The sequence below is a fragment of the Malus sylvestris genome, chromosome 7, assembly GCF_916048215.2.
Source record: "Malus sylvestris chromosome 7, drMalSylv7.2, whole genome shotgun sequence".
Lineage (NCBI taxonomy): Eukaryota > Viridiplantae > Streptophyta > Magnoliopsida > Rosales > Rosaceae > Malus > Malus sylvestris.
The window spans coordinates 5,725,060-5,749,232 of record NC_062266.1 but is presented as its reverse complement, the minus strand read 5'-3'; the positions used below and the strand labels follow the sequence as shown (position 1 = coordinate 5,749,232).

Below are 24,173 nucleotides of genomic sequence, written 5' to 3'. Positions count from 1 at the left end.
CTAAAACTTGTTTTATGTATGGAAGAGAAGATTAATGATCTAGGAGAACACAAGATGACAAGTGTGACCATAGAGAGATGATTTAGGATGTATAGCATTGTAAGAATACTTATCATAAAGATTAGATGACGATAATCCGTACTTATGGCTTTATAACATGGCATGCTTAGTGAATCATAGTTTATTTACTACCCACACAAGCTACACAACTTATTGGGTTTTATTTTGTCATATGCACCATTCTCACAATGCAGTACTAGTTTTGCAGGTTGATAGGTACCGTTAGATTTGAGGGACCTCAAGTGTGCTGTGTTGGGATTGAGCCTTTAGAGTGGTTCAGTTATATTGTTATGTTCTTGCATTTTTCATTTCGGTACTTCCTTTTGCGAGCCTCCAGACGTTGATTATTAAGTACTTTGTGTTGGAGATATGCCCTGAAAGTCAATCTTTGGAAGAAACCTTTTAGGACAATATCTGTATGTGTAGATAACTCTAATACATCAAAAGGGCAAAGTCATTCATTAAGACTATCTCAATAAACGATATACATCCAAAATAGTGAATCCATGGACAATGGATCGATGGAAGAAGTAATTTAATGATGTTAGACTACAGAGACCTTCTTTACATAACCATAATGTCTAAAATGTTCATGGTCATAGGATTATCAGAGGGACACTGACAATACATAGACCAGTACATACTATGTCCCCTTCAAATGGGAATGATGGAAAGTCTCAAGCCATTCGTGTAGTGACACTAAGACAAGTATGTATGTGCTCATTAAGGGAATGAGTTCGCTGAACACAATCAAACGAGAGTATTTGCATGGAGGCCTGCTCACATGTCAAGCAAGTAACTCTACTGGTTGGAATAATGTAAGTACTCATTTGACCTGAGACATTATAGTTGTCTTGGGGATATGTTGCTGATCATTTGATAATGAGACATAACCACATCTCATCTTGGATGTGTTCTATGCATTGTTGGGGTCAATGATTTATTCTCAGAAGCATGTGAATAATCAACAAGGGATCTCTAATCCTCGTTATGAGAGGAAGAAAACTCTTAGATATGATTCGGGAATCTTCGGTCGAAGTATCAAGCGTAATGATGGAAGGCGTTCCTATACCACTCAATTGAATCATATAACTTGGTATAATCACATTAGGGGTTTGACATTAAGTATTCATACCCTAGTAATGTGATTGTGAGTATTGTATTAGAGAATGATCGAATTACATTGTAATTCCAACTAAATAGGTTCTCCGACCAAATTCTACATTAGCTTGGGTAGCCATGATATATAGTTAGATGTCATTCATGGCTTGTGGGTTCTTCTAAATAATTAAATAAGTAGTCATCAAAGAAGAAGGATAATTAAAAGTAAGTTTTAATTAACTAAGTGATTGGATAAATACTAATCAATTGGATTGGTACCAATCACCTCACTGCTTTGCTACTTAGAACCTAAAGCGATTGTACACCAATACACTCTTGTGGTGAGACAACTAAAGGATGATGAAATTAATTAATTGGATTAATTCAGTGCTATGATTAATTAGAAAGTCTAAATAAATCATAGAAGCGATGAAAGATCGTTTCAGGCTTAAAGAAAAGTTCAGGTTCATTTGGGCCCATCGAGCCCAAACCCATTGGGCTTTTTATTCAAGCATAGGATGACTTGAAATGATAAAAACCCAAAGTCCAAACCTACACTAAGGGGTCGGCCAAAGATGAGGAAAGAAGACAGAGAAATAGTTAATTAGTTTGACTTACTTCTTTTACCTTTATAAAAACAGTTGAATGAACAAGTTTTATTAGGGCTTTTGTGTGTTCTTTTCAACTAGAGAAAAACAAGTCTCTCTCTCTCTTTACACACACATAACCAGCCACCAAGAGGGGAAATATCTAATTATCTCTTCTCCTTTTGGTTATTCCAACATCCATCTCACTACACTAGTGGGTGTAAATCTTTAGAGGTCTTCTACTTTGGAGACTAGAGGAGAATCAAAAGAGTTCCAAATCTATCAAGGTAGAGGAAACAAGGAGTGAGGCTAGACTCAAGGAGTTCCAAGAACAAAGAGCTTGGAGGTGGTCCATCCTTGGTCTAAAGTCTAGATCAAGAGGTATGAAACTCAACCTTCACTTTGTTCTTCAATATTTTGTTTGATGCATCATATACGAACATGTGCTTTTTGAAGGGGATTTGTATGACTATAGTTTTGATAATATGTGATAATATGCTTTTGTTGCTTATGTATATAAATTTATAATGGGTAAATTACATAGTAGCCCTTCAGGTTTGAGATCTATTACAACCTCATACAACATCTTTAAAACATTTCACTTTCATACCTCACGTACTATTTTATTTCAAAATAATACCTCCGTTACATTTTCCATCCATTGATCTGTTAAGCGTTGATGTGGCTGACACATTTTTGCCACGTAGCTGCCAAATGTGTGCCACGTGGCAAAAAAAATAATTTTTTAATTTTTTTTTAAAAACCTAAATCTTCTAAATAAAAATTATAAAAAAAAAAACCTAAACCTTATGTTCGTCTTCCCCCCCCCACCTCCACCTCCTCCTCTTCCTCCATCTTCATCTTCTTCCCCCTGCAACCTAGAAAAAAAAAACAAAACAAAAAAACCCCTTTAGTTTGTCTTCCCCCCTTCTCCTCCCTTTTAATCTCCCCCCCATCTTCATCTTCTTCCCCCGACCCCCGTACCTGCAACCCAGGAAAAAAAAACAAAACTCAGATCTCATCTACGCCACCGTCGCCGGGTTCGTGAGGTGAAAATGGGAGGAATGGGTGTGGATTTAAGGAGTGGGGTGTGTAGATGACGGAAGATGGTGGGTGCGAAAGGGAGGGTAGGTCGGGTACGAGTGCGAGGGTGGTGAAATTGTGGGACATTCCATAACCTTATTATTCCCACAAAACCAAAACATTTTGCATCCATAAAATTAACTTTCAAATACACAAATCAATTAATCAATCAATGGCGGACCAAACAAGAAGTGACAAGCAAAAGAAAAATGGATTAGATCTAACAAATGAGGGCGATCAGAAAACACCTTTGGATTCACGAACGAATAGGATCTTGAGGCTGCGAGGAGGAACATTTGGAAGGCCGATGATGAGTCCCCGATCAGGCTGCTGCAATCGGAAAGGAATGAGAGATTTGGCGAAGAATGGGAAAGGAGAGGCGATAGCATTGGGTTTTGGATGGCAGGGGAGCGTAATGGAGTCGTGGGTGTGGGTTTGCCGCAGGAGGTGGGGGGAAAGGTTTCTAGTGAGATGTGGGGAGGGTGTGGGGAAGGGAGGTGCTGGGAAAGGTAGGGGTGGGGAAGAGAGGTCCTGGGAAAACGGGGAAGTGGGTTTGCTGGGTTGCGGGTTTCAACTTTTGTTTTGGTTTTTTATCTTTTTTATTTATTTTTTATTTAGAAGATTTAGGTTTTTTTTTTTTTAAATTAAAAAAAAAAATTGCCACGTTAGCGATTAACAGATCAATGGAAGGAAAATGTAACTGATGTATTATTTTGAAATAAAATAGTACGTGAGATATGAAAGTAAAATGTTTTAAAGATGTTGTATGAGGTTGTAATAGACCTCAAACCTAATGGGCTACTATGTAATTTACCCATTTATAATTGTATATGCATGCTAGTCACTAGAAATCCCATAGAAATCTCATTATTTCCCTTTAAGTGGTATCAGAGCCAAAGGTTTATATTTGATGTGTCCTTTTGGATTTTATGCATATGGGTTTTGATTTTATGTTTGACATATTATTTCTTCATTCTAGATATGTTTATCTTTGGTTTTTTCAAGTGTTGAAAAATGTGTTTCAAGAGTTGAAAATGATATGTATGCAAAAAGTGTTTTGGATGCATGAATGAAGAGTGAGTTTTGAACAAAATTTGAGGTTTTTTCTTCCATGGGGAGGGCAAAAAGTGTTTTGGATGCATGAATGAAGAGTGAGTTTTGAACAAAATTTGAGGTTTTTTCTTCCATGGGGAGGGCACAGTTTTGGGGAGTTTTTTGGCTTGTGTTTGTGTTTCTTTTTTAGTCACACACACACACACTTTTAAGCTAGAAAGCCAAGTCCTTGTCACTTTTATTTTTTGGTTTGAAAAACCACCAAGAAAGCTAAAATCTTGAAATTGTATTCATGGTTTTGTTCTTGGTTTTCATATTTTTTATTCTTATTGTTCTTCATTTATTTTGTTCTTCATTTATTTCGGCCCCACCTCTCTAGAGGACAAAATATTTTGATTTTTTAATTTTTTTTTGTAGTTTAAACTCATCATACAATTATGACCATATGTACTAAATCTAATTGATTGTGTTGCATTCAAATTTAATTATTTAATGTGATTAAGTAGTTAGATAAATGGTTGACTATGGACTTGTGCCTTAAACAATAATTGAGCTACGAGTTAGGCCGCTAAATTCAAATTGTTTGAACCTTGGGAATGTGTTTTAATTATCAATTCAATTGGACCACAACACGTTGGACGTTAATCTTTCTCTCCCTCTTAGTATATGTAATTTGTAGGAATTTGTACAAATCGGTTTGTAATTCTTATTACTTCTTTATCTCTTTCAATTAGTTGATTTCCTCTAGTACTAGACTAGAGTTTCTTTAACTATTGGTAAGGAGACATATTAAAAGGGGTTTTTCTTGAAATTAAAGATTTGTTGGGTCCAACGCCTTAATTAGTAATGAATGATTGTCTTTCGTTTCTAATGGCTCAATGAAAAATGTTTTAATTGGATTGAAAGTACGTAATTAAAACGATACAATCTTCCCTACGTCTTATTCAACAATGTTGGCTCATTGTTGAATCAACCTAATAAGTCCATAGTCATCCAAAGACTTAAGATAACTATAAAGTCCAAATTCAAAGGAATGCAAAAACTTTGGTAGTAGTAGTTACTTCCAATATTTGAAAATTTTGTTTTTGATATTGATTTGTTTTTCTCAAAACAAATAGTGGGAGTATCATACGCTACCAAACTAAAATGAACTCAATTAGTAGTAATATATATCTCCAATATTTTGAAAATTGTCTTGATATTGATTTGTTTTGCGAAAATGAATAGTGGAGATATCATATGCTACTAATTTCATTTACTTTGGACTAGTTGTTGTAATAGGACACAATTTATTATAATATGATTAAATAAATAAAATGATGAGACCTTAAAATCCCTCAACCAACATCCAATATTAAGTTGAAAGCGGAGATGTGCTTTGAACAATTCTTCGTGGCCTTCCACCATGGTAGGCTTCAATCGTTTATGACTTATACACCGACTTCACCCTATCATGGGGGAGTTTAAAGTATGTGCTTATACTCAGGAGGAGTCTATTTCAACATTTGATGTGGTGAAGGTAGGCAATAAGTATGGCCGACATCATATCATTGTGAGGTCATACTTGGACCCCTATCCGAACCGGCATGGTGGGTTAAAACTTAACTAAGAGAAATGGTGCCAACATCATATCATTGCGAAGCATTATTCTCTAGAGGCCAACTAGATGGGTAATCACAAGAGGTTGTTGTGAATAGGTAGCTCTACCCTCTCATTATTATTTTTGCTAGCCAACATCATATCATTGTGAGGTGGGCTTGGTAATAGTAAGCCTCCCATAACCCGCTAGGAGCTTTCTTTGAAATCTCCCAGATTCCATCTTGAGGGATATGGGATTTGCCAAAAATAGTGGGTGGTGTCATTCGGTTTAAAGACTCAAATCGTTTGACTTAATCAACAATCAAACTAATTTATTTTATTGTTATGTATTTTGATATGGTTGGAAGCACACTATCAAAGATACTCGACAAGCATTGCCTTGAGGGGCATAATTTCCCATCATGGTACTGTAATGTCAAGATTATCCTAACCTTGGAGAAAATTGTTTACGTACTAAACAAGGCTCCACCTCACATACCTCTTGGCCTTGATGCCACTAAGGATGAGCGTGCTACGTATGACAAGCATGTTGAGGATGATACACAAGCTAAGTGCTATATGTTGGCTTCCATGAATGAGGAGCTGCAGAGACAGCACGAGGGTATGGACAGTGCATCCTCCATCATACTCCATCTTACGAAGTTATATGGTGAAAAAACACGCAATCATTGCTTCAGCACTGTCAGTGAACTTATGAAGACCAAAATGGTCAAGGGAGCTCCAGTGCATCAACATGTACTAAAGATGATTGGACTCATTGAACAATTGAAGAACCTAGGTACTCCGCTTGACGAGGAATTGACCCAGGACTTCATCTTGGCTTTTCTTTCTAATTCGTTCTCACAATTCGTTATGAACTACAACATGAACAAGATGGATAACATCCTCTCTGAGTTACTAAACATGTTAGTAATTGCTGAGAAGACTATGAAGAAAGAGAATGTTGTGGGGACTGCAGCAGTAGCCTACAACAAGTCATCCACTTCTAAGGCTAAGCCGAAAGGCAAATCCAAAGGAAATGAGAAGAAGTCATCGGCTCCTAATGCCCAAGGAGGAGTGAAGAAGAAGAAGGCAAATGAGCACAAGGGGATCTGCCACCACTGTGGAAATGATGGGCTTTGGAAGATGAATTGCAGGCTATACCTTGCATCTTTGAAGGACAAGCCACAAAGTATGGTTTTTACTCTTATCTTCAATTCTAATTATTAGATCTTCTAATATTTATATTTGATATAAAATGCTAATCACTTATGCAATTGTATGTAGGTGAATGAGCCAAGTAGAAGATGGACAAGCAAAGAAAGGATAAAGTGAAGAGTTCAGCCCATATTTTTTTGCTAACTACTTAGGAAGTTTGTTAGGCACTTAAAGACAGTCTTTAAACTTTCTTATTTTGCTAAGAACTTATTATGTGGCTTCATATGATGGAAGACCCACTTTTGGTGCCTATATGAAGGTATATAATTAGTCTATAATGTAAGAGCTAATTCTTTTGTATTAAACATTATGAATGTTTAACTTATCATATTAATGTAATGTGATGAATGCCTTCTACTATATTTGTCCCTCAAAGTAGGGTTATGAATTGAATATTGTCTTGTTGTATTCTAGTTGAGATACAAGAAATGTATCACTTATATAATGCGATATCCAAACTTTAGATCCATCAAGGATAAATCTCACTTGTTGGCCGTAGATGGATACAATGAATCTTTAGATTTGGTTCCAATTGGCTACATATGAGTCTTATATGAATTGAGAAAGTCTAGAGATTCCTTTCTTGAAGAAAAGCAAATCATATTATAATGAAGCGAATAATACATAAGAAAAATGTTTCTTATATGGTTATCACTTACATAACCACAAATAACCAAGATCACTCTTGGTTCAACTAGTAGTTTTGAACAACTAATTGGACACTCTTAAATTGTTTTAAGAAATGTCAAATGTGTTAGTAATCAAACCAAGAATGAAGTGTCTAAATCTGTAAAAGGTTTAAAGACCTTAGTCACTTAATAACAAGACATCAACTTAGTGGAGTTGGAACAATAAGCTTAAAAGGTTTTAAGCTACTACACAATGTCCTATACCCGTATACTTCAGAATTATACACTTTGGATGTATAATGCGATTTCTCAGTAAAGTCATGAGAAATAGTGGGAGGTGAGAAAAGGATATAAACTTGAATATGATTTGTTTATAGTTGTCTAAAATTAATAGTACGGTACTATTCTTATTGAGCTTGTAATTTTAATTGTTAAAAGTCTCAAGCTCTTCAAAGCGTTAAAATTCTATGTTGTGTAACGTTCTAAGGATAACCTATGAATGTTGGTTTCACCAACCTAGCATAAAAATTTTATATGTTGGGAGTTGTCCATCATTCTCTTTTATGAGAACAAGCTAAGAACAAAGCAAATGGACAAGTTGATGAAACAAAAGGAAATAGTTTCAAAATGAGTCACAACATATTATTTAAACAACAAGACAATCTGATTTCGGCACCTCATGTAACTATAATGCTCTATGTAGTTTGATAAAGAATTAAATCAACCACCTAGGAGGTATGGTTGAATTTCTATATCCTTAGTTGGATCCATGCTTCCACTAAAGATTTGAATAATTCTTATATGACTACTTTAAAAGTCTTAGTATGACTAAAACTTGAAGTATGGTGTTTGACACCATATGTTTTTAAATGAAAGGACTTGACAAAACAAGTCACTCATTTGATATTAGATCTAAATTCAATTTTAATCAAATATTGATGGATTACTTAAGAAGGAATTCTTTGTGTATGTTCATTTAAACAACTTGTATTAGCTAGAATTGTTGACTATCTCAAATCAATTAAGTCATCAACAATAAGCTAATGGATCTAAAAGATTGGCAATAGATCCAAGACAAGTTAGTGGGAGCTTTATGCATTCAAATCAAAAAATATAAATGTTAAGTTTTTCTTAAGTTTCGAATGAATGCTTAGTTATAACAAGGTCAATGGGAGTGATGTCATACTTTTGAGCAACATGTTATGAATAAAGTCAATTTGATAGACTTAATGAAAAACATATGTTACTCAAAATGACAAAATGTGACATGATCAATTTTGAAGTACAGAGTTAAAAATGGACTAGACATAAATGAAGTCAATTGAGAATGGACTTAATGATGCAGCAATGCTGTCTCAAGAATGTTATATAGAGAAATTGAGTCTCAAACGTTGAAGAGTTGAGAAAGTATTACATATGATAGAAAAACTACTTTCATGATGTGACAGCCCGTCCCTATTTTAACATAAATGCCCTAGAGATGAGGGTGTTGACTTTCGTTGACCCGCGTTTTGGGAGACGTATAAAACATTCTTTTACCATATTCTCGAAGCATTCAACGTTACGAACGCGTAGGCATAGGCAAAATCGAATTTGGAGCTACGGTTAAAATTTTACGAAGCATCGATTACCAAAGGTAAAAGGGGTAATTTCGTGTTAAAGGTATTTTAATATGTTGCTTTGTGAGACATGTGAGGCCCATGCCTTATACCTCCACCACTCCCTCATTCATTTTCTTCCCATTTCCCCGGATCTTGTCCACTTTCCCTCCTTCTTGGGTCACTTCTCATTTGTCAATCATGCACCTCATTTTCAAACAATCTCTCTAACTCTTTTCCCCTCTCCTTTGTCACCTATCCGGTTCATCCTTCCCTCACTCTCTCTCTTCTTTCTCTCAACTCTCCCTCATTACACACAAGGTGTAGCAACACAAATTTATTATCACCTTCAAGTAGCATCCCTCACAAACCATGGGCTGAGACAAGAACACTCACCCTCTCCATTCTCTTGCACGGCACAGTAACTGTGCATCTATTTTCGACGACATATTGCCTTCTCTGGCGAAGGTAAGCTTCAAGACTCATTTGATTTTCCTTCCCTGTAGTCTACATTACTTGGTGAGTGATTAGAAATGGCTTTGGTGAAGGTGTTAGCACGAAAAACAACTCGAGGGACATTTTCCAGAAATATGGAAGCTTCAAAATTGTGGTCGTTTGGCCACCTTCTAGCCATTTTTCCAGCCAACCTCGTGTTCCGTTGAGCCTTCCAATGGTATGGATCTCTTCCCTACATTCCTAACTTCAAAATGGCTTTTGAATCACTGAGTTTGGTTAAGTTTTGAGCTAGAAATCAACCTTCAAAGTTGGGAAGAAAAATCTTGGTTTCTGGAAATTTTTAACTGTGGCCATTTGGCCACTTTTAGGCCAAATTCCTAGACAACACGGACCACAAATGAACTTTCAATAGGTATAGACTTATTCTCTACATTCCTAACTTCAAAAGAGCTTTTGAATCATCAAGTTTGGTTAAGTATCGAATTAGAAATTAACTATGAAAGTTGGGAAGAAATTTCTAGATTTCTGGAAATTTTGGACCATGGCCGTCAGGCCACCTTTAGGTTATTTTTCCGGCCAACGCCGACTGCGTCTCGGCCAAATCTTGGGATGGATTTGTTCCTCTCGTGTTGGGCTTCATTCCCTTATAAATTATGTTGTTTATGGTGAGGAATTGAGCTCGAAATGAGCACCTAAAGTTAGAAGAAAAACATGAAAAATTTGGAAAGCTGATGATGAGGGCGCACGTGTGGCCGTGGGCTAGGCGGCGCGTGAGAGCGCGTCCGGCCTCCGGTCACCGTGCGGTTAGTTTGTGTAGGTCCATGATGTCGAGTAGATCGATTTCGTATATTCAAACCAAATGTTTGAGCAATCTACAGAGGTTTTATTTAAGTTTCCGTTTATGTGTTATTAAACTAAGTTAATTAGTAATTTCACTTATAAGGGGAAACGTATCCCGAGGAAGTACGGAGTCAAGTAAGGCTCAAAGACTTCATTTGACTGCGTATCTGTGAGTGGGCATTTTATTTTTATATCTATATATAGTTATAGTTTCCATAAATGCGTATTTACTTCATTCTACGCTTATATTGCAAAGTATTGTTATTGTGATATTAATTGTGATAAATGTTGTTATATGGTTGGGATATTATTGTCATGACATTTATACATATCTGTACATGCTCATCTTGCTGCACCGGTGTTAATACTCGCCCCAGGGCCAGGGCCAGTCCTTCACGTGTATGTTCACATTGCACCGTTCGCTCGCCTTGGATCCAAGTTAGGTGCTAGTCTTGTCGTATAGTTTGCATTAGGCATTTGCGACTTGTATGTGATCGTGCTTTTGCACTAGCCTTCATGTGATTGTAGTATTATAGCGTATTGATTACACCCAGTCCTGTTCGTGTAAGAGATTATCTGTTCGAACTCGTGTGTTAGCTTAGATGGATGAGCACTTAGTTATACTTGATTATTACATGATTATATTACTGTGGTATTGATATATCATGACTTGGCATAGGTTATATTGTTGTTGTATTATTGTTTACATACTTACGTAGTATATTTTAAGGAAAGTAGACTTGTTTTACAGCGAGGGGTTAGTATGTTCGAAAATAAAGGTTTTCTTACAAACGTTGTTTTGCTGACTCACTCAACTTTATTTTTCACCCCTCCAAGTTTAGTAGTTATGCTTATGTGTAAACGATGATTTTGGCAAATCTCAGGAGATGGTTATCTTCAGTGGTATAACCCTCATCCTACTTACTATACTTTCTTATACTCCGACATCACGTGTAAAATGGGTTCAATTACACTCACTCGCGCACTCTTTTGATTACACTTTTAGGTTTATATTTACTCACATCATTTTTCCCACTACATTACACTTTATGGCTTCGTCACCCTCCAGATGTTGGCCAACACAACTCGATTCGGAGTCCAAGTGGACATTTCGAGTTGGGGTGTGTCACATGACCCTTATAAAAAATATGTCACAAAATCACAAAAGGGACACATGTATGGACTTGTAAGATGATATCCAAAGGTGAATAACCATAAGAGTTGTCACTTTCAGATATTGCTAAAACCCAGGGTCAGAACCGTAGCAACTGATATAGTATTGCCTTTGAGAAAGGAATGTCATAGTGAGACTCTGGAAACATGCATTCACTTAGGTAAATAAATCAAAGTGATAATAACCAATTTTAACAAATGGAACTTAATGGTGGATGAAGTACTAATCATAAGAATGTATTGTTAGTATGATACTACAATGGTCTCAAGGTTGGAGCAAAGTTTGTATAAAGTATACAAACGAAATATGTGTCAATATATATTAAAGTTTTAGAAACTGCTTCAAAAGGTGTTTCAAATAGACGGAGTTCATTTTGAACCAATGATTGAATCCAAACCATAAAGTCGTTAGTAGGATATTGCAACGTAATGGAGCGATAACTCAAGTCATGGAATCAAGGTATCATCAAAGTATTTGAACACAAGGAAGAGACAACGTTAAATGTTTTCGAGACATTTAAGAAGTAAATCTTTTTCTAAGTTAAAAGGATTAATACATAACCTGATTAACCTACGAGCTCAAGTTCACTCGACTAGCATCTATAAGATGTATTAGTGATTGACTTTAGTGTAAGTGGGAGATTGTTGGAGATATGCCTTGAAAGTCAATCTTTGGAAGAAACCTTTCAGGACAATGTTTGTATGTGTAGATAACTCTAATACAGTAAAAGGGAAAAGTCACTCATTAGGATTATCTCAATAAACGATATATGTCCAAAATAGTGAATCCATGGACAATGGATCGATGGAAGAAGTAATCTAATGATATTAGACTGCAGAGACCCTCTTCACATAACCATAATGTCCAAAAGATTCCTAGTCATAGGATTGTCAGAGGGACACTGACAATACATAGACCAGTACATATTATGTCCCCTTTAAATGGGAAGGATGGAAAGTCTCAAGCCGTTCTTGTAGTGACACTAAGACAAGTATGTAGGTGCTCATTAAGGGAATAAGTTCACTAAACACAATCAAACGAGAATACTTGCATTAAGGTCTACTCACATGTCAAGCAAACAACTCTACTGGTTGGAATAATGTAAGTAATCCTTTGACATGAGACATTATAGTTGTCTTAGGGATACGTTGTTGATCATTTGATAATGAGATATGACCACATCTCATCTTGGATGTCTTCTATGCATTGTTGGGGTCAGTGATTTATTCTCAGAGGCATGTAAATAATCAACAAAGGATCTCTAATCCTTATTATGAAAGGAAGAATACTCTTAGATATGATTTGGGAATAATCGGCTGAAGTATCTAGTGTAATGATAGAAGGCGTTCTTATACGACTCAATTGAATCATATAACTTGGTATAATCACATTAGGGGTTTGGCATTAAGTATACATACCCTAGTAATATTATTGTGAGTATTGTATTAGAGAATGACCGAATTACATTGTAATTCCAACTGAATAGGTTCTCCGACTAAATTCTACATTAGCTTGGGTAACCATGATATATGATTAGATGTCACTCATGGCTTGTGGATTCTTCTAGATGATTAAATAAGTGGTCATCAAAGAAGAAGGATAATTAAAAGTAAGTTTTAAATCACTGAGTGATTGGGTAAATACTAATCAATTGGATTGGTACCAATCACCTCACTATCTTGCTAATTAGAACTTAAAACAATTGTACACCGATACACTCTTGTGGTGAGACAACTAAAGGATGATGAAATTAATTAATTGTATTAATTAAGTGCTATGATTAATTAGAAAGTCCAAAGAAATCCTAGAAGTGATGAAAGATCGTTTCGGGCTTAAAGAAAAGTTTGGGTTCATTCGGGCCCAAACCCTTTGACCTTTTTATTCAAGCATATGATGACTTGAAATGATAAAACCCCAAAGTCCAAACCTACACTAAGGGGCCGCCCAAAGATGAGGAAAGAAGAGAGAGACAGAGTCAATTAGTTAACTTACTTCTTTTACCTTTATAAAGACAATTGAATGAAAACGTTTTATTAGGGCTTTTGTGTGTTCTTTTCAACTAGAGAAAAACAAGTCTCTCTCTACACACACGTAGCCGGCCAACAAGAAGGGAAATAGCTAATCATCTCTTCTCCTTTTGGTTATTCCAACATCTATCTCACTACACTAGTGGGTGATGATCTTTAAAGGTCTTCTACTTTGGAGACTAGAGGAGAATAAAGGAGTTCCAAATCTATCAAGGTGGAGGAAACAAGGAGGGAGGCTAGACTCAAGGAGTTCCAAGAACAAAGAGCTTGGAGGTGGTCCATCCTTGGTCTAAAGTCTAGATCAAGAGATATAAAACTCAACCTTCACTTTGTTCTTCAATATTTTTTTGATGCATCATATATGAACCTATGCTTCTTGAAGGGGATTTGCATAACTATAATTTTGATCATATGTGATAATATGCTTCCGTTGCTTATGTATATAAATTTATAATTGTATATGCATGCTAATCACTAGAAATCCCATAGAAATCTCATTATTTCCCTTCACTTAGTTTATATACCTTGTTGAAATATTGAATCTAGTTGATTTTTTTTATAAAGAAAACTTCATTTTAATCCTTGACAAAGATGACTTTTAGATTAAAAGCATTAGTAAGATCAAAATCTAATTTTAGCCCATCGATACATTAATAACCTCATTTATTAATTATATTTTGATTTATTAATTTTTTTTCTTCCTAATTTTTGATGTATTAATTTTATTTCATTATAATTTTCATTTTCATTTCATTTATCGTAATATATTTTGTTGTAAACATTTAGATTAATTAATTTTTGTTATACAATATATTTTGATGTACTTTGTGTTCTTCATTTAGGTACATTAAATTCATTATAATATATTTAGGTACATACATTTAGGTACGCACATTTCCGTAGATACATTTCGATACAAACATTTAGGTACATTAATTCAATATAATACATTTCGGTACTAATATTTCGGTGTATACATTTCGGTACATTAATTTAATATAATACATTTCGGTGCATATATTTCAGTACATATATTTTGGTACTAACATTTAAATACATTGGTTCAATATAACACATTTTGGTACTACCATTTAGGTACATTAATTGAGTCTTTCAAGTTGGAAGAATATAAAATAAAATTTATAAATTTAAAAACTCTGTTTTGGTCAAAAAATAAATTAAAATTTGTATATTAATAAATTTAAATATTTAATGGGAGACATTAAATAAAATGTACATTAATTATTTTGAATTAAGGACACATCAGGGGATTATAATCAATATGTAATCTAACACCAATTTTATTTTAAATTTCAATCTTCTTAAAGAATTAAAGTTAAAAACCATTTTTTTTTTTGAGTTTTAATGAAACACTCTTGGTATTATTCACTTTTAACATTAATGACATTTTTAGCCTAAAAAGTCACTTCTATTACTATTCACTTACATATTTATTTTGTCTTTTTGATTAAATATAAGGACCTGTTTGGTATTCTATTTTAAATTTTTTTATCATTTCTCAAAACATTTCTTAAGAACATTTCTTAAAAACAATTTTCTTTAAGCTTCAAAAAACTTGATTGGTTTACAATTTAACATTTTTAAATCTTACGACTTAAACTAGATAAAGAGATCTAAAAAGGGGGAGTCGCATGATAGGGAGAAAAAGGAGAGAGAAGGAAAGAAAGTAAAAGATGATTGAAGAAAAGAGAAAGAAGAGAGATGATCAGATGAAATAGAGAGAAAGAACCGAATGAATGAAGAAAATGGGTTGAAGGAGACGAAAAAAGTAAAAAAAAAAAAAGGAAGAGAAAATAAATGAGTGAGTTTAAGTTTAAAAACTCTCTAAAAACTCATTTTTTTTATATTTTTAGAGAATAAACTATATTTTTAAGTTAGTTTTGAGTTCAGTTTTTGAAAATAGTCATACCAAACAAGTTTTTAAGGCCTTAAACTTGAAAATTATTTTTGAGTTTAAAAAGTTGAATTTAAATAGAGTATCAAACAAACTTTAAGTTTTCAAATCTTTTTCTTTAGTTTTTGTTTTTTTATATTGCTGTACAACTACGACCTGACATCACATGTTGATCTGGTATCTCAAGGTCGGTGCGTGACAGAAAGATGCCCGCCCAACTGGGCTGAGTGCAATCTCTTTTGCTTAAATCAAACGCCGTGTGCAAAAAACACCGCCTTTATAAGAGCGCGTGCTAGACAAGTATTAATTTATCTTTGTCGGCACGTGTGACCGTGTTGGTTGACTAGTATTGTAGGCAAGACACCACAGGATCACAACCTTCTAGGTCTTCATCCTCACCACGCAACCCTCGCATCCGCAATTACTTGTCAAAGCAGCGCCTGCTCTGTCAAACCCTTGGCCAATCCGAAACCCTAGCACCGCCGCAGTAATCAACACGACTCCGACTGCCCCTCCACAACGGCGCCGTTCCCTTTCACCGACTGCTTCAGAATTACTCAGAGTCTGTCGTTCCTTTTCATCTTTCTCCCTTCAGCTTTCAGGGTTTCAAGTCTCTAATTAGGTTACGGTTTCTCTTGCCATCTCAGAAGCCTTCTTCCCGTTTTAAATGCCAAATTTCCAAAATTTGATCCCGATCGGGTTTTCTCAATTTCCCTCCCAATTTCTGTCTCACAATTTTCAACCGAAGCCATGCATGCAATTGAAGCCATCAGGAAGCCGATCTGTGAGTGTTAACGGGGAAAACCATTTTTTTAATTTTTAATTATTTATTTAATTTACAAATAATACTTTTTTTTTTTAATTTCAATTATATTTTGTTTTGATGTTAGTATCTAATCAATTGTATTGTTTTTTTTTGGTCAGCCTTGATTGCACCGTGGTTTACTGGGTTGATGCTCTGAGGATTGAGGTGACTGTTGCTTTATTTTGGTTGATTGATACTGCTACTGTTTAGATGATTAAATATTTTTGAATAGTTATTTTATTCTGCTTATGTGGTTGAACTTTCAGTTTTGATTGTAAATTACATTTGAATCTATGTTGAATCGGCTTTGATCTGTTTGAAATTGTATCTATGTATATGGACTGTTGATAATTCGGGACATTTTACAAAATTAGATTTCAGATTTCGTTCAGTAATTTTTATTTTTTATTTTTTGAGAAGAAACGATAACACTTTATTAAAAAATAGCATGAATTACAAAATAGTGGATAAGAAATCCACCATCTAGCAAAACTAGATAAGACCTCTCGAGTAGATCAATTTACAAGTAATATAACCTCATTTTACGGCAGCTAACATATCCCACACTATATGAGAAAGAGAATAATCCATGAACTCATTCAAAACTGATGCCCATATGGCTGCCCAGTATCTTACTCTACCCCATAGTTCTGCTACCCCCACTCCATTATAATCTTCAAAAACTCTTCTATTATGCTCCAACCAAATGTTCCAAAAAACTGCCAACACCAAACAGCCACACAAAGCTTTAGCTTTCCTCTCCTTTCCTAAAGCATCAAACTTGGTGCATAGAAGCATGAAACAACCCTTTGGAATGACCCAACTAGCTCTAACTTCCTGAAACAATTTCCACCACAACTGTATTGAGTAAGAACAATGGAGAAAAACATGAATAACACTCTCCTCAGATTTACACAAGCTGCACCAATGGGGAGAAATACAAATAAAAGGCCTTCGCCTTTGAACTTGATCACAATAATTTTGTTGTACTTATATGCGTAAACGGAAGCGAATTCTAACAAAGTACCAATATCAACGTCGTAGGTGAAGGCTAAAACAAACAATCTCAAACTAGCACAAGAGATTTACGTGGTTTGGCATAAAGCCTATGTCCATGAGCGAAGCACTGAGAGGAATTTCACTAAACAAAAGGAGATTACAAAAGAGTGTTTAAACTCTCACAACCCAAATCCCACAAATTACAAACCTTAAACCAAACGAGTAGAGAACTCAAAACTAATGGAGAAGATTCTCCCAAATTGCTCTCTAACTCACAAACTCACAAATTGACTCTCACCAAATTGTCACACGAATGAGCCACACCAAATACACTAACCCTAAGGTCCTATTTATAATGCATAGGACTTAAGTTACAATAAGAATCCTAATAGGAAATAAATCCAAATCCTAATGAAATAGGTAATTAACAAAATCTCTCCACCAAGGAAACTAACTAAGAAGTCAAAACCAAACCCAAATACTGACACCAAAACCAAATAGGTAACACAAACCTAATTTATTGCATCATCCTAATTTTGAGCCAAAAACCCAACAATCTTCACCTTGGCGAGAAATTAGCAGACTTCCAAATTTGGGATACCAAAATACAAACACAAAAGTGCACCAAATTCTTTCGAAATTGATCTCCTCCTAGACTCAAAAAATCCAAAAGTCTTTAAACTTGAAATTTCCTCCAACGCCTTCTCCAACAAATTCCATTATGGAACAAATACGAAACAAAATCCAAGCAAAAGCTTGAACATACAAACAAAAAGTTGTATAGTGTTGAATTTATTAGTTGCATAATGATGCATGCTTTGGTTTGCAGTCATTTAAGTTTGCTTATCTTTCTGTCTGAATTTTCTCCCCTGATTAATATTTTCTTCCACCCAGGAAGTATTTGAAAAATATCTTCAATGGATCATCTTCTGAGAATGATCGGGGCTAGACTTCTATCTTAATTTTGCATTCAAACTTTTGGATTCAAACTTGCTGATAGATATTGGTCTAGTAGACAGAAATGGAAGCAAAGGTCGCAAAGGTATTGGATAGTGGTCGAAGAGTTATGCTTGACTTAAAGAGAAAGCGGGCAACTCGGTATGCAACATATTTTCCTGGAGCTACACACAGAGTGTCACAGAGGCCGAGCTTGGATAAGCTTGCCAAGCGAAGGAAATTATATGGATGCAAAAGTAAGCTTATGAGCCGTGGATCTCAACGATCCTTACTTGTATCTTATTCAAATTTTTCAAGGAGTGGTGTGCCACAGCGTCTAATGTTTTATCAAAGTGGTGAATGGACTGATTTTCCTCAGGATCTTGTTGACTTGGTTAGGAAAGACCTGCAGGTCAAGAAGGAAACTGTGAACATCAAATCACATGGTCAACATTATGTGCTAGATTTTTTGCATATGTTCCGATTGGACTTGAAAACTGGTCTACAGCAACCTATTGCTTGGATTGATGAAGCTGGTAGTTGTTTCTTTCCAGAAATTTATGCTGAGGACGATGATGAACCAAACTGGTACTGCCCACCTGAAGGTGGCAAAGGTTTGGAACCCTGGGCTGAAGATCAGTGTGAATCACATGAGATAAGACTGCACCTGGAAATTGAAATAAATGGTATGGGTCAATCTGGGTTGAATGAATGTAGTGGGGAGTCGAATGGCTTTGTAAAGAAAATTCAGGTTGATCAAATACCTGCCAGCAATCGTGATGGTATAGAAGTTGAGAATAGTTGCAACAGGAAACCTGGTCTAAACGATGATGCATATTCTGATGACAATGAAGCAATGACAAAGAATTTAGCTAGAGCAACTGAGATTGAAAAGGAAAAGTTGGATTGTGATACTGTGCGTAAGATATTCCTTAAAGGAATGAGCAACTTTGATAGTGTAGATGTACTTGATATATACAAATGCTCAAGTACTCTGATGCAAGCTCGATTGGAACTTTTTCAGAAGCAGGTAGAAATTACGAAAACGTTTCGTGGTGATGCAAATATACGATACGCTTGGCTTGCTTCTTCTAAAGGAGAGCTGGCAACTATAATGATGTATGGGCTTGGTCATTCTGGGCTAGCCACGAACAAGTCCATATATGGCACTGGTGTTCATCTCACAGAAGCTAGCTTCTCTAACACCTGGTTAGTGTTTGTTTGTTTGTTTACTATTTATGTTTTTTGTGTGTGAATTATGTTCATACTGTTGATATGAATGATGAGATGCTTGAAAATAGTTAGTCTTCCTGGGTTGGGGTTGCTACTTCAGCCATAGATAAAAATGGTTTCTTGCATGGGGAAAGGATGAAGTAATGGTTTAGGGTTCCCTGAGCAGCATTGTCTGCACAGTGACGGATGATATTAAGGGCTAGACATGATTACTGTGAAGTACGGAGGTGTATTGTCTGTCTGCCGCTATTAATGTTTTTGTCCTGCATCTAGTGTCTTGGTAGGCCTAGTTACTCCGTATGGCATGTCCCTCAGTGACATGCGGCTGTTTATTAGCCATTACCCTGTAAAGTGGCTATTTTGAGTGACAATGCTATAGCAGGCATTCATCATTTGTTTGTGTTCACTACCTTCATTGTTATAAATGTACTAAGGTCATTGTTGATTGCTTCTATTTTATTATTATGGTTATATGTTACTGCTCGCTTCCTTTGTCATGAGAAGTTATTGGTATTGTTTATTAAGGGTATCTTTTCTGATAATTTGACTTATCCCTTACAGTTGTTTGATGTATGGTTATTTTTTATAGTATGCTTATTCGAGGTGGATTGAACTTTTCATTTGTTCACAGTGCAAGTTCTTGTGATGTTGACGAAAATGGGGCACGACACATGATATTATGTCGTGTCATAATGGGAAATATGGAGTTACTTCACCCTGGAAGTAAGCAATTCCATCCCAGTAGCAAAGACTTTGATAGTGGGGTGGATGGTCTTCAGGATCCAAAACATTATATTGTCTGGAATATGAACATGAATACACACATATATCCAGAATTTGTTGTTAGTTTCAAGATCACATCCAATACTGAAGGTGATACTCTAATCCTTAAATCTTTCTGTTTGTTTCAGTTTTTTTCTTTTTGCTAGCCTGTAATAAGAGCCTATGTGTCCATACTTTTTATATTTTAATAGTTTTATGGCTCTGAAATACACAGTTCAATTTCTGTTACAACTTGGATGGAAAATGTTTAGAAGTTAGTTTAAGCAAACAGGCTTCATCCATTGGTCATAGACCATCAATGGTTGGGATGTTTCACTAAATCCAAGAGATGAATGAGCAATCACCTCGCCAACTTCTGATTCAGAGAGATAGCTGGCTGTATCCTCAGAAAACGCTGTATCAATAATATGATTTCATTATTTGAAACTTCTTTTATTACTTGAAAACTGGCACATGACGTTTTTACAGGACATCTAATTGGAACTGAGAATAAACTTGGTGCTTCCGGGGTTGGGACATCCTGCCAAGGACCACAGGGCTCGTCTGCAGTTGATACAGTGCGTGCCGTTCATATATTTTTTTTATGATTCTTCTTGGCTTTAATATGGACGCTTGTAATTTGACCTGATTACTTGTGTGCTTTATTACATCTATTCCTCGTAGTAGCATGCTTGACATGAGTTGCATGTTCATCCAATCCAAGTGGCTGCCTCCTGAAAGTTTTATTTTAATGAGCTTCGTTTGACATATAATTTCACATCTATGTTGAGGCTTAGATCTTATTTTCAAGCTGTTTGATTTATTGAACTGAAGTCCCCAAGAAGTTTGTAGGCTTTCTAGGTCTTGCACTGAAAGTAAAATTCCACTTCAGTGAATAGTATAGCTTGCATTATTTTGCCTTGCACTGAAAGTAAAATTCCACTTCAGTGAATAGTATAGCTTACATTATTTTGTCCACTGAAAGTAAAATTCCACTTCAGTGAATAGTAGTATAGCTTGCATTATTTTGCTAGTTTCGAAGACAGTTTCTCTTTAATATAGCCATGTATCGTATGTCGACCGTGCAATATGGTTATGGAAATTAACTTGGGTAATAGAATTCATTGGCTTAGATAATGTGTGCATGCTGGCCCTGAAAGCAATAATGATGGTTTGAGCATTCTGGGTCACTAGACATTCATTCTCTTTAATCGAACACATGTGGAACTTGCATTAGTTAGATAGGAGAGGTGCTATGGAATATTTGAAGTCTTATATTGGCTTTTGTATTGAACACCTACGAAAGTTCATCGGGTGCTTCTGGACTTACGAATAATTATCTGTTCACTGCAAGTGCATTGTATGACTTGTTTGTTATGAGTTGCATTCATGCTAGAATGAACTACGTTTTTTGGGTCTTAGTATCACATTTTTACTTGAGAATAGTTTGTATTGCAACATAAGTTTTCTTGCTATACTTTTTTTACTTTCCTTTATTGACTGTGGAGTACTAGTAGACCATGGTACTCAGCAATTAGCATTTTTTTTTTAACTAATAGGGGAGCGAGACTCAGCCACTTTCTGATTCTGGGAAATCTCATGGAAACAATAGTCAAATGATTTCAAAGCCTGGAAGATTTCAGGGGGAAACCACTAATACTGGTTCTGCTCCTCAAAGAACCCCTAAATCACCCTGGATGCCTTTCCCCATGTTGTTTTCTGCTATTGAAAATAAGGTTCCTCCTGAAGATATGAAACAAGTTAATGTTCATTATGACTTGTTCAGGGTATGATTAATATTGTTATTTTCCCTTTTTCCTATTTTGTTTGAACTTTTTTGTGTTGAAATATGTTGACACTTAGTGTGTGATTATGATATCTTTTCAGGAAAGAAAGATAACTCGTGATGAATTTGTGAAAAAGTTGAGGTTGGTTGTTGGAGATACTTTGTTGAGGTCTACGATTACAGAACTTCAGTGTAAGGTACAACTTGTTAGATTAATTGGTGTCACATTGACCTTCATCAGCTTCAACATGGATTTATATAGTACATTAAAAGGATGAAATTCATTTAATAAAGAACGATAATGCATAGTGCTATGGGGTTACACTTGATTTCATTTGAGTTTGAAGGTCTCTTTATGCTAACTTCTCCCTTGCTTGTATTGAACGGATAGTTTGAATGAAAGTCTTTCATTAATCCTCTCAAATATTTCTTGATAATCTGACGTAAGCAATCGAGTAATTTAACTTGTAGTTTGCTATTTAGCTATTATATTCTTTATCCAAAATTGTAGGTTGGAAACAAGTCTTTATATACAGTTTTACAAAGTTTTGCAAGTGTTTTCTTTTGTATTAAATTATATTATAAAGTATGATTATGAAAATACGTGATGTTGAATTGACAATATATACAAATGAAAGTTAAATGATTATTGAGGTATATTTTGTCTTTTTAATCTTAAATGAAGCATAAATTACCAATCAAGATTTGGCACAAACTTAGGCTCTGCACATTGTTATGCACATTTTATTTTAGTGTGTTATATAATGACGGTTTTTTTAGCACAGAACTCAACTGCAAAGCGTCCTTGAGTTACAAGACGATCTTGGCATGTTTTATTATCAAAGAAGTTACTTGATTGGACAAGTCCTTTTTATTAGTTGAAAACATGAAATAAAGAGGTCAGAATACCAAAAATATGGATTTCAGTAAATGGTGTAAATTCCAGAAGAACTGTTTCCGATTGACCAGTTTAGTTGAAATGTAGTCCTAATCACCGGCATCAGACAATTTGTGGTCCATTTCTTAATAACTTGGGGTCATTCCCTTGGGACTTGGAAATTCCTTACCCAAACATAGCCTTTGGGTAAACCAGACTCGATGGTTGGTTGGTTCCAAGTGAACCCAGTCGCATTGGCTCATCCGGTTAAAATTGTTAGATCAGATCCTGTGGTATAAATTTATTCATTATTTTGTTTTTGCTTGCAGATACCTCATAAAAGCAATGAGTAAATTGGAAGTTCCAAAGACGGGTTTACGCTGCCTCAAGTAGTGTGTGGTCCTGTCTCGAGTAGCCTGTCCATAAAAGTTTCAGATATCTCAAGACAATGATGGTTTGAAGCTGGCGTGGTAGTAATGTGTCGACATGAAGTAAATGTTACCGTGGACCTATTCAAGGTTTGTAATTTAGGAATATCGGAATTCTTAGCTTTTGTTCTTTTTGGTGAAATTTTATCCAAACATTTTACTTATACCTTGGTGTAGTAGTGCTTTAAGTTTATGCTCTGTAAAGAAGTCTAGATTTGAGTCTTGACGATTTTAACGTGTTTTTCTGCTGCTACGTTTCTTGTGTATATTTTGGGACTCATAGCATGAAGATGGTGGTGTTTTTCTCCTCTGAAGCCTCTGCACTTTTCAGTAACTTTGGTCCAAGGCTGTATCTTGAATCGGACTTTCATACTCTTGACTAACCCTTGCACTTTCCTTGCATTTCAAAAACTGATCGGATCAGCCTTGACCCATATCTGGATCCATTTTGGATTATTGGATTCGGATTTGTTTTGAATAATTGGACTGGAAGTCTCCATCCTTATCCTATTAATTACATAGGATTCGGATTGGATGTGGATCAAAATCCGAATGATTGACAGGTACTAGTAGCTGAGGCTATCGTTTGAAACTCCAAATTTGACTACTTGGCTTTAATGTTCTTGCAGAACTCACACAGGGATTCATCATTGAAAAGTGATTTTCATAAATCATTTTTGGCGTCTTACGCACTATGTTTATAGCTTACTATTAAGGTTGAATGGATCAAACTGAATCAACGGCTATAATTAAATAGGAGTTTGTCAGAGGCTTAAAAGGTCGGTGCTTAAAAGGGTTAACTATGGTAGGGAATGTGCAGTGGCCATTTCTCTTGTTGTGATTGAAAATGATTACTAGGCTCCCTCTAAAACAACTTCTGGTGATGATTGACAACAAAATTAGGTGGACTAGTACAGTTTATAGAAACAGAAAACTTCCTCTGTATCTTTCAATTGTATTGAATGAATAAATCAATTACACAGATGTGAATATATATAGCCTTAGCTGCCTTAGGCTAGTTACAAGAA

At 35.4% G+C, this 24,173-nt stretch overlaps 1 protein-coding gene and 1 long non-coding RNA gene across 3 annotated transcripts; both read left to right on the top strand.

The window, feature by feature from the left end:
* The first annotated feature begins 9,141 nt into the window (after nucleotides 1–9,141).
* On the top strand, nucleotides 9,142–13,696 carry LOC126628264 (uncharacterized). The gene is made up of 3 exons (XR_007625333.1): nucleotides 9,142–9,375; nucleotides 9,456–9,580; nucleotides 13,548–13,696. It is a non-coding gene; the product is annotated as an uncharacterized LOC126628264 (long non-coding RNA).
* Nucleotides 13,697–15,661: 1,965 nt separating this feature from the next.
* Nucleotides 15,662–23,459, top strand: LOC126628263 (inactive poly [ADP-ribose] polymerase RCD1-like). 2 transcript variants are annotated; one of them, XM_050297888.1, is made up of 8 exons: nucleotides 15,662–16,103; nucleotides 16,244–16,289; nucleotides 18,022–19,268; nucleotides 19,924–20,165; nucleotides 20,544–20,632; nucleotides 21,614–21,841; nucleotides 21,942–22,037; nucleotides 23,047–23,459. In XM_050297888.1, exons 3-8 carry the CDS (start codon nucleotides 18,145–18,147, stop codon nucleotides 23,068–23,070), a joined length of 1,803 nt encoding a protein of 600 aa, XP_050153845.1. In that variant the 5' UTR covers nucleotides 15,662–16,103; nucleotides 16,244–16,289; nucleotides 18,022–18,144; the 3' UTR covers nucleotides 23,071–23,459. The 2 variants fall into 2 exon arrangements, with proteins under 2 accessions (XP_050153845.1, XP_050153844.1); XM_050297887.1 differs by having other exon boundaries at nucleotides 18,018–19,268.
* Nucleotides 23,460–24,173: the final 714 nt, after the last annotated feature.

Bases quoted from the DNA above. Each gene is read 5' to 3' on its own strand.
- LOC126628263 (XM_050297888.1), top strand. From the start codon at position 18,145: ATGGAAGCAAAGGTCGCAAAGGTATTGGATAGTGGTCGAAGAGTTATG. The intron at 20,166-20,543 runs GTGATACTCTAA...ACGTTTTTACAG, and splicing joins GATCACATCCAATACTGAAG to GACATCTAATTGGAACTGAG. The intron at 21,842-21,941 runs GTATGATTAATA...ATATCTTTTCAG, and splicing joins TTCATTATGACTTGTTCAGG to GAAAGAAAGATAACTCGTGA.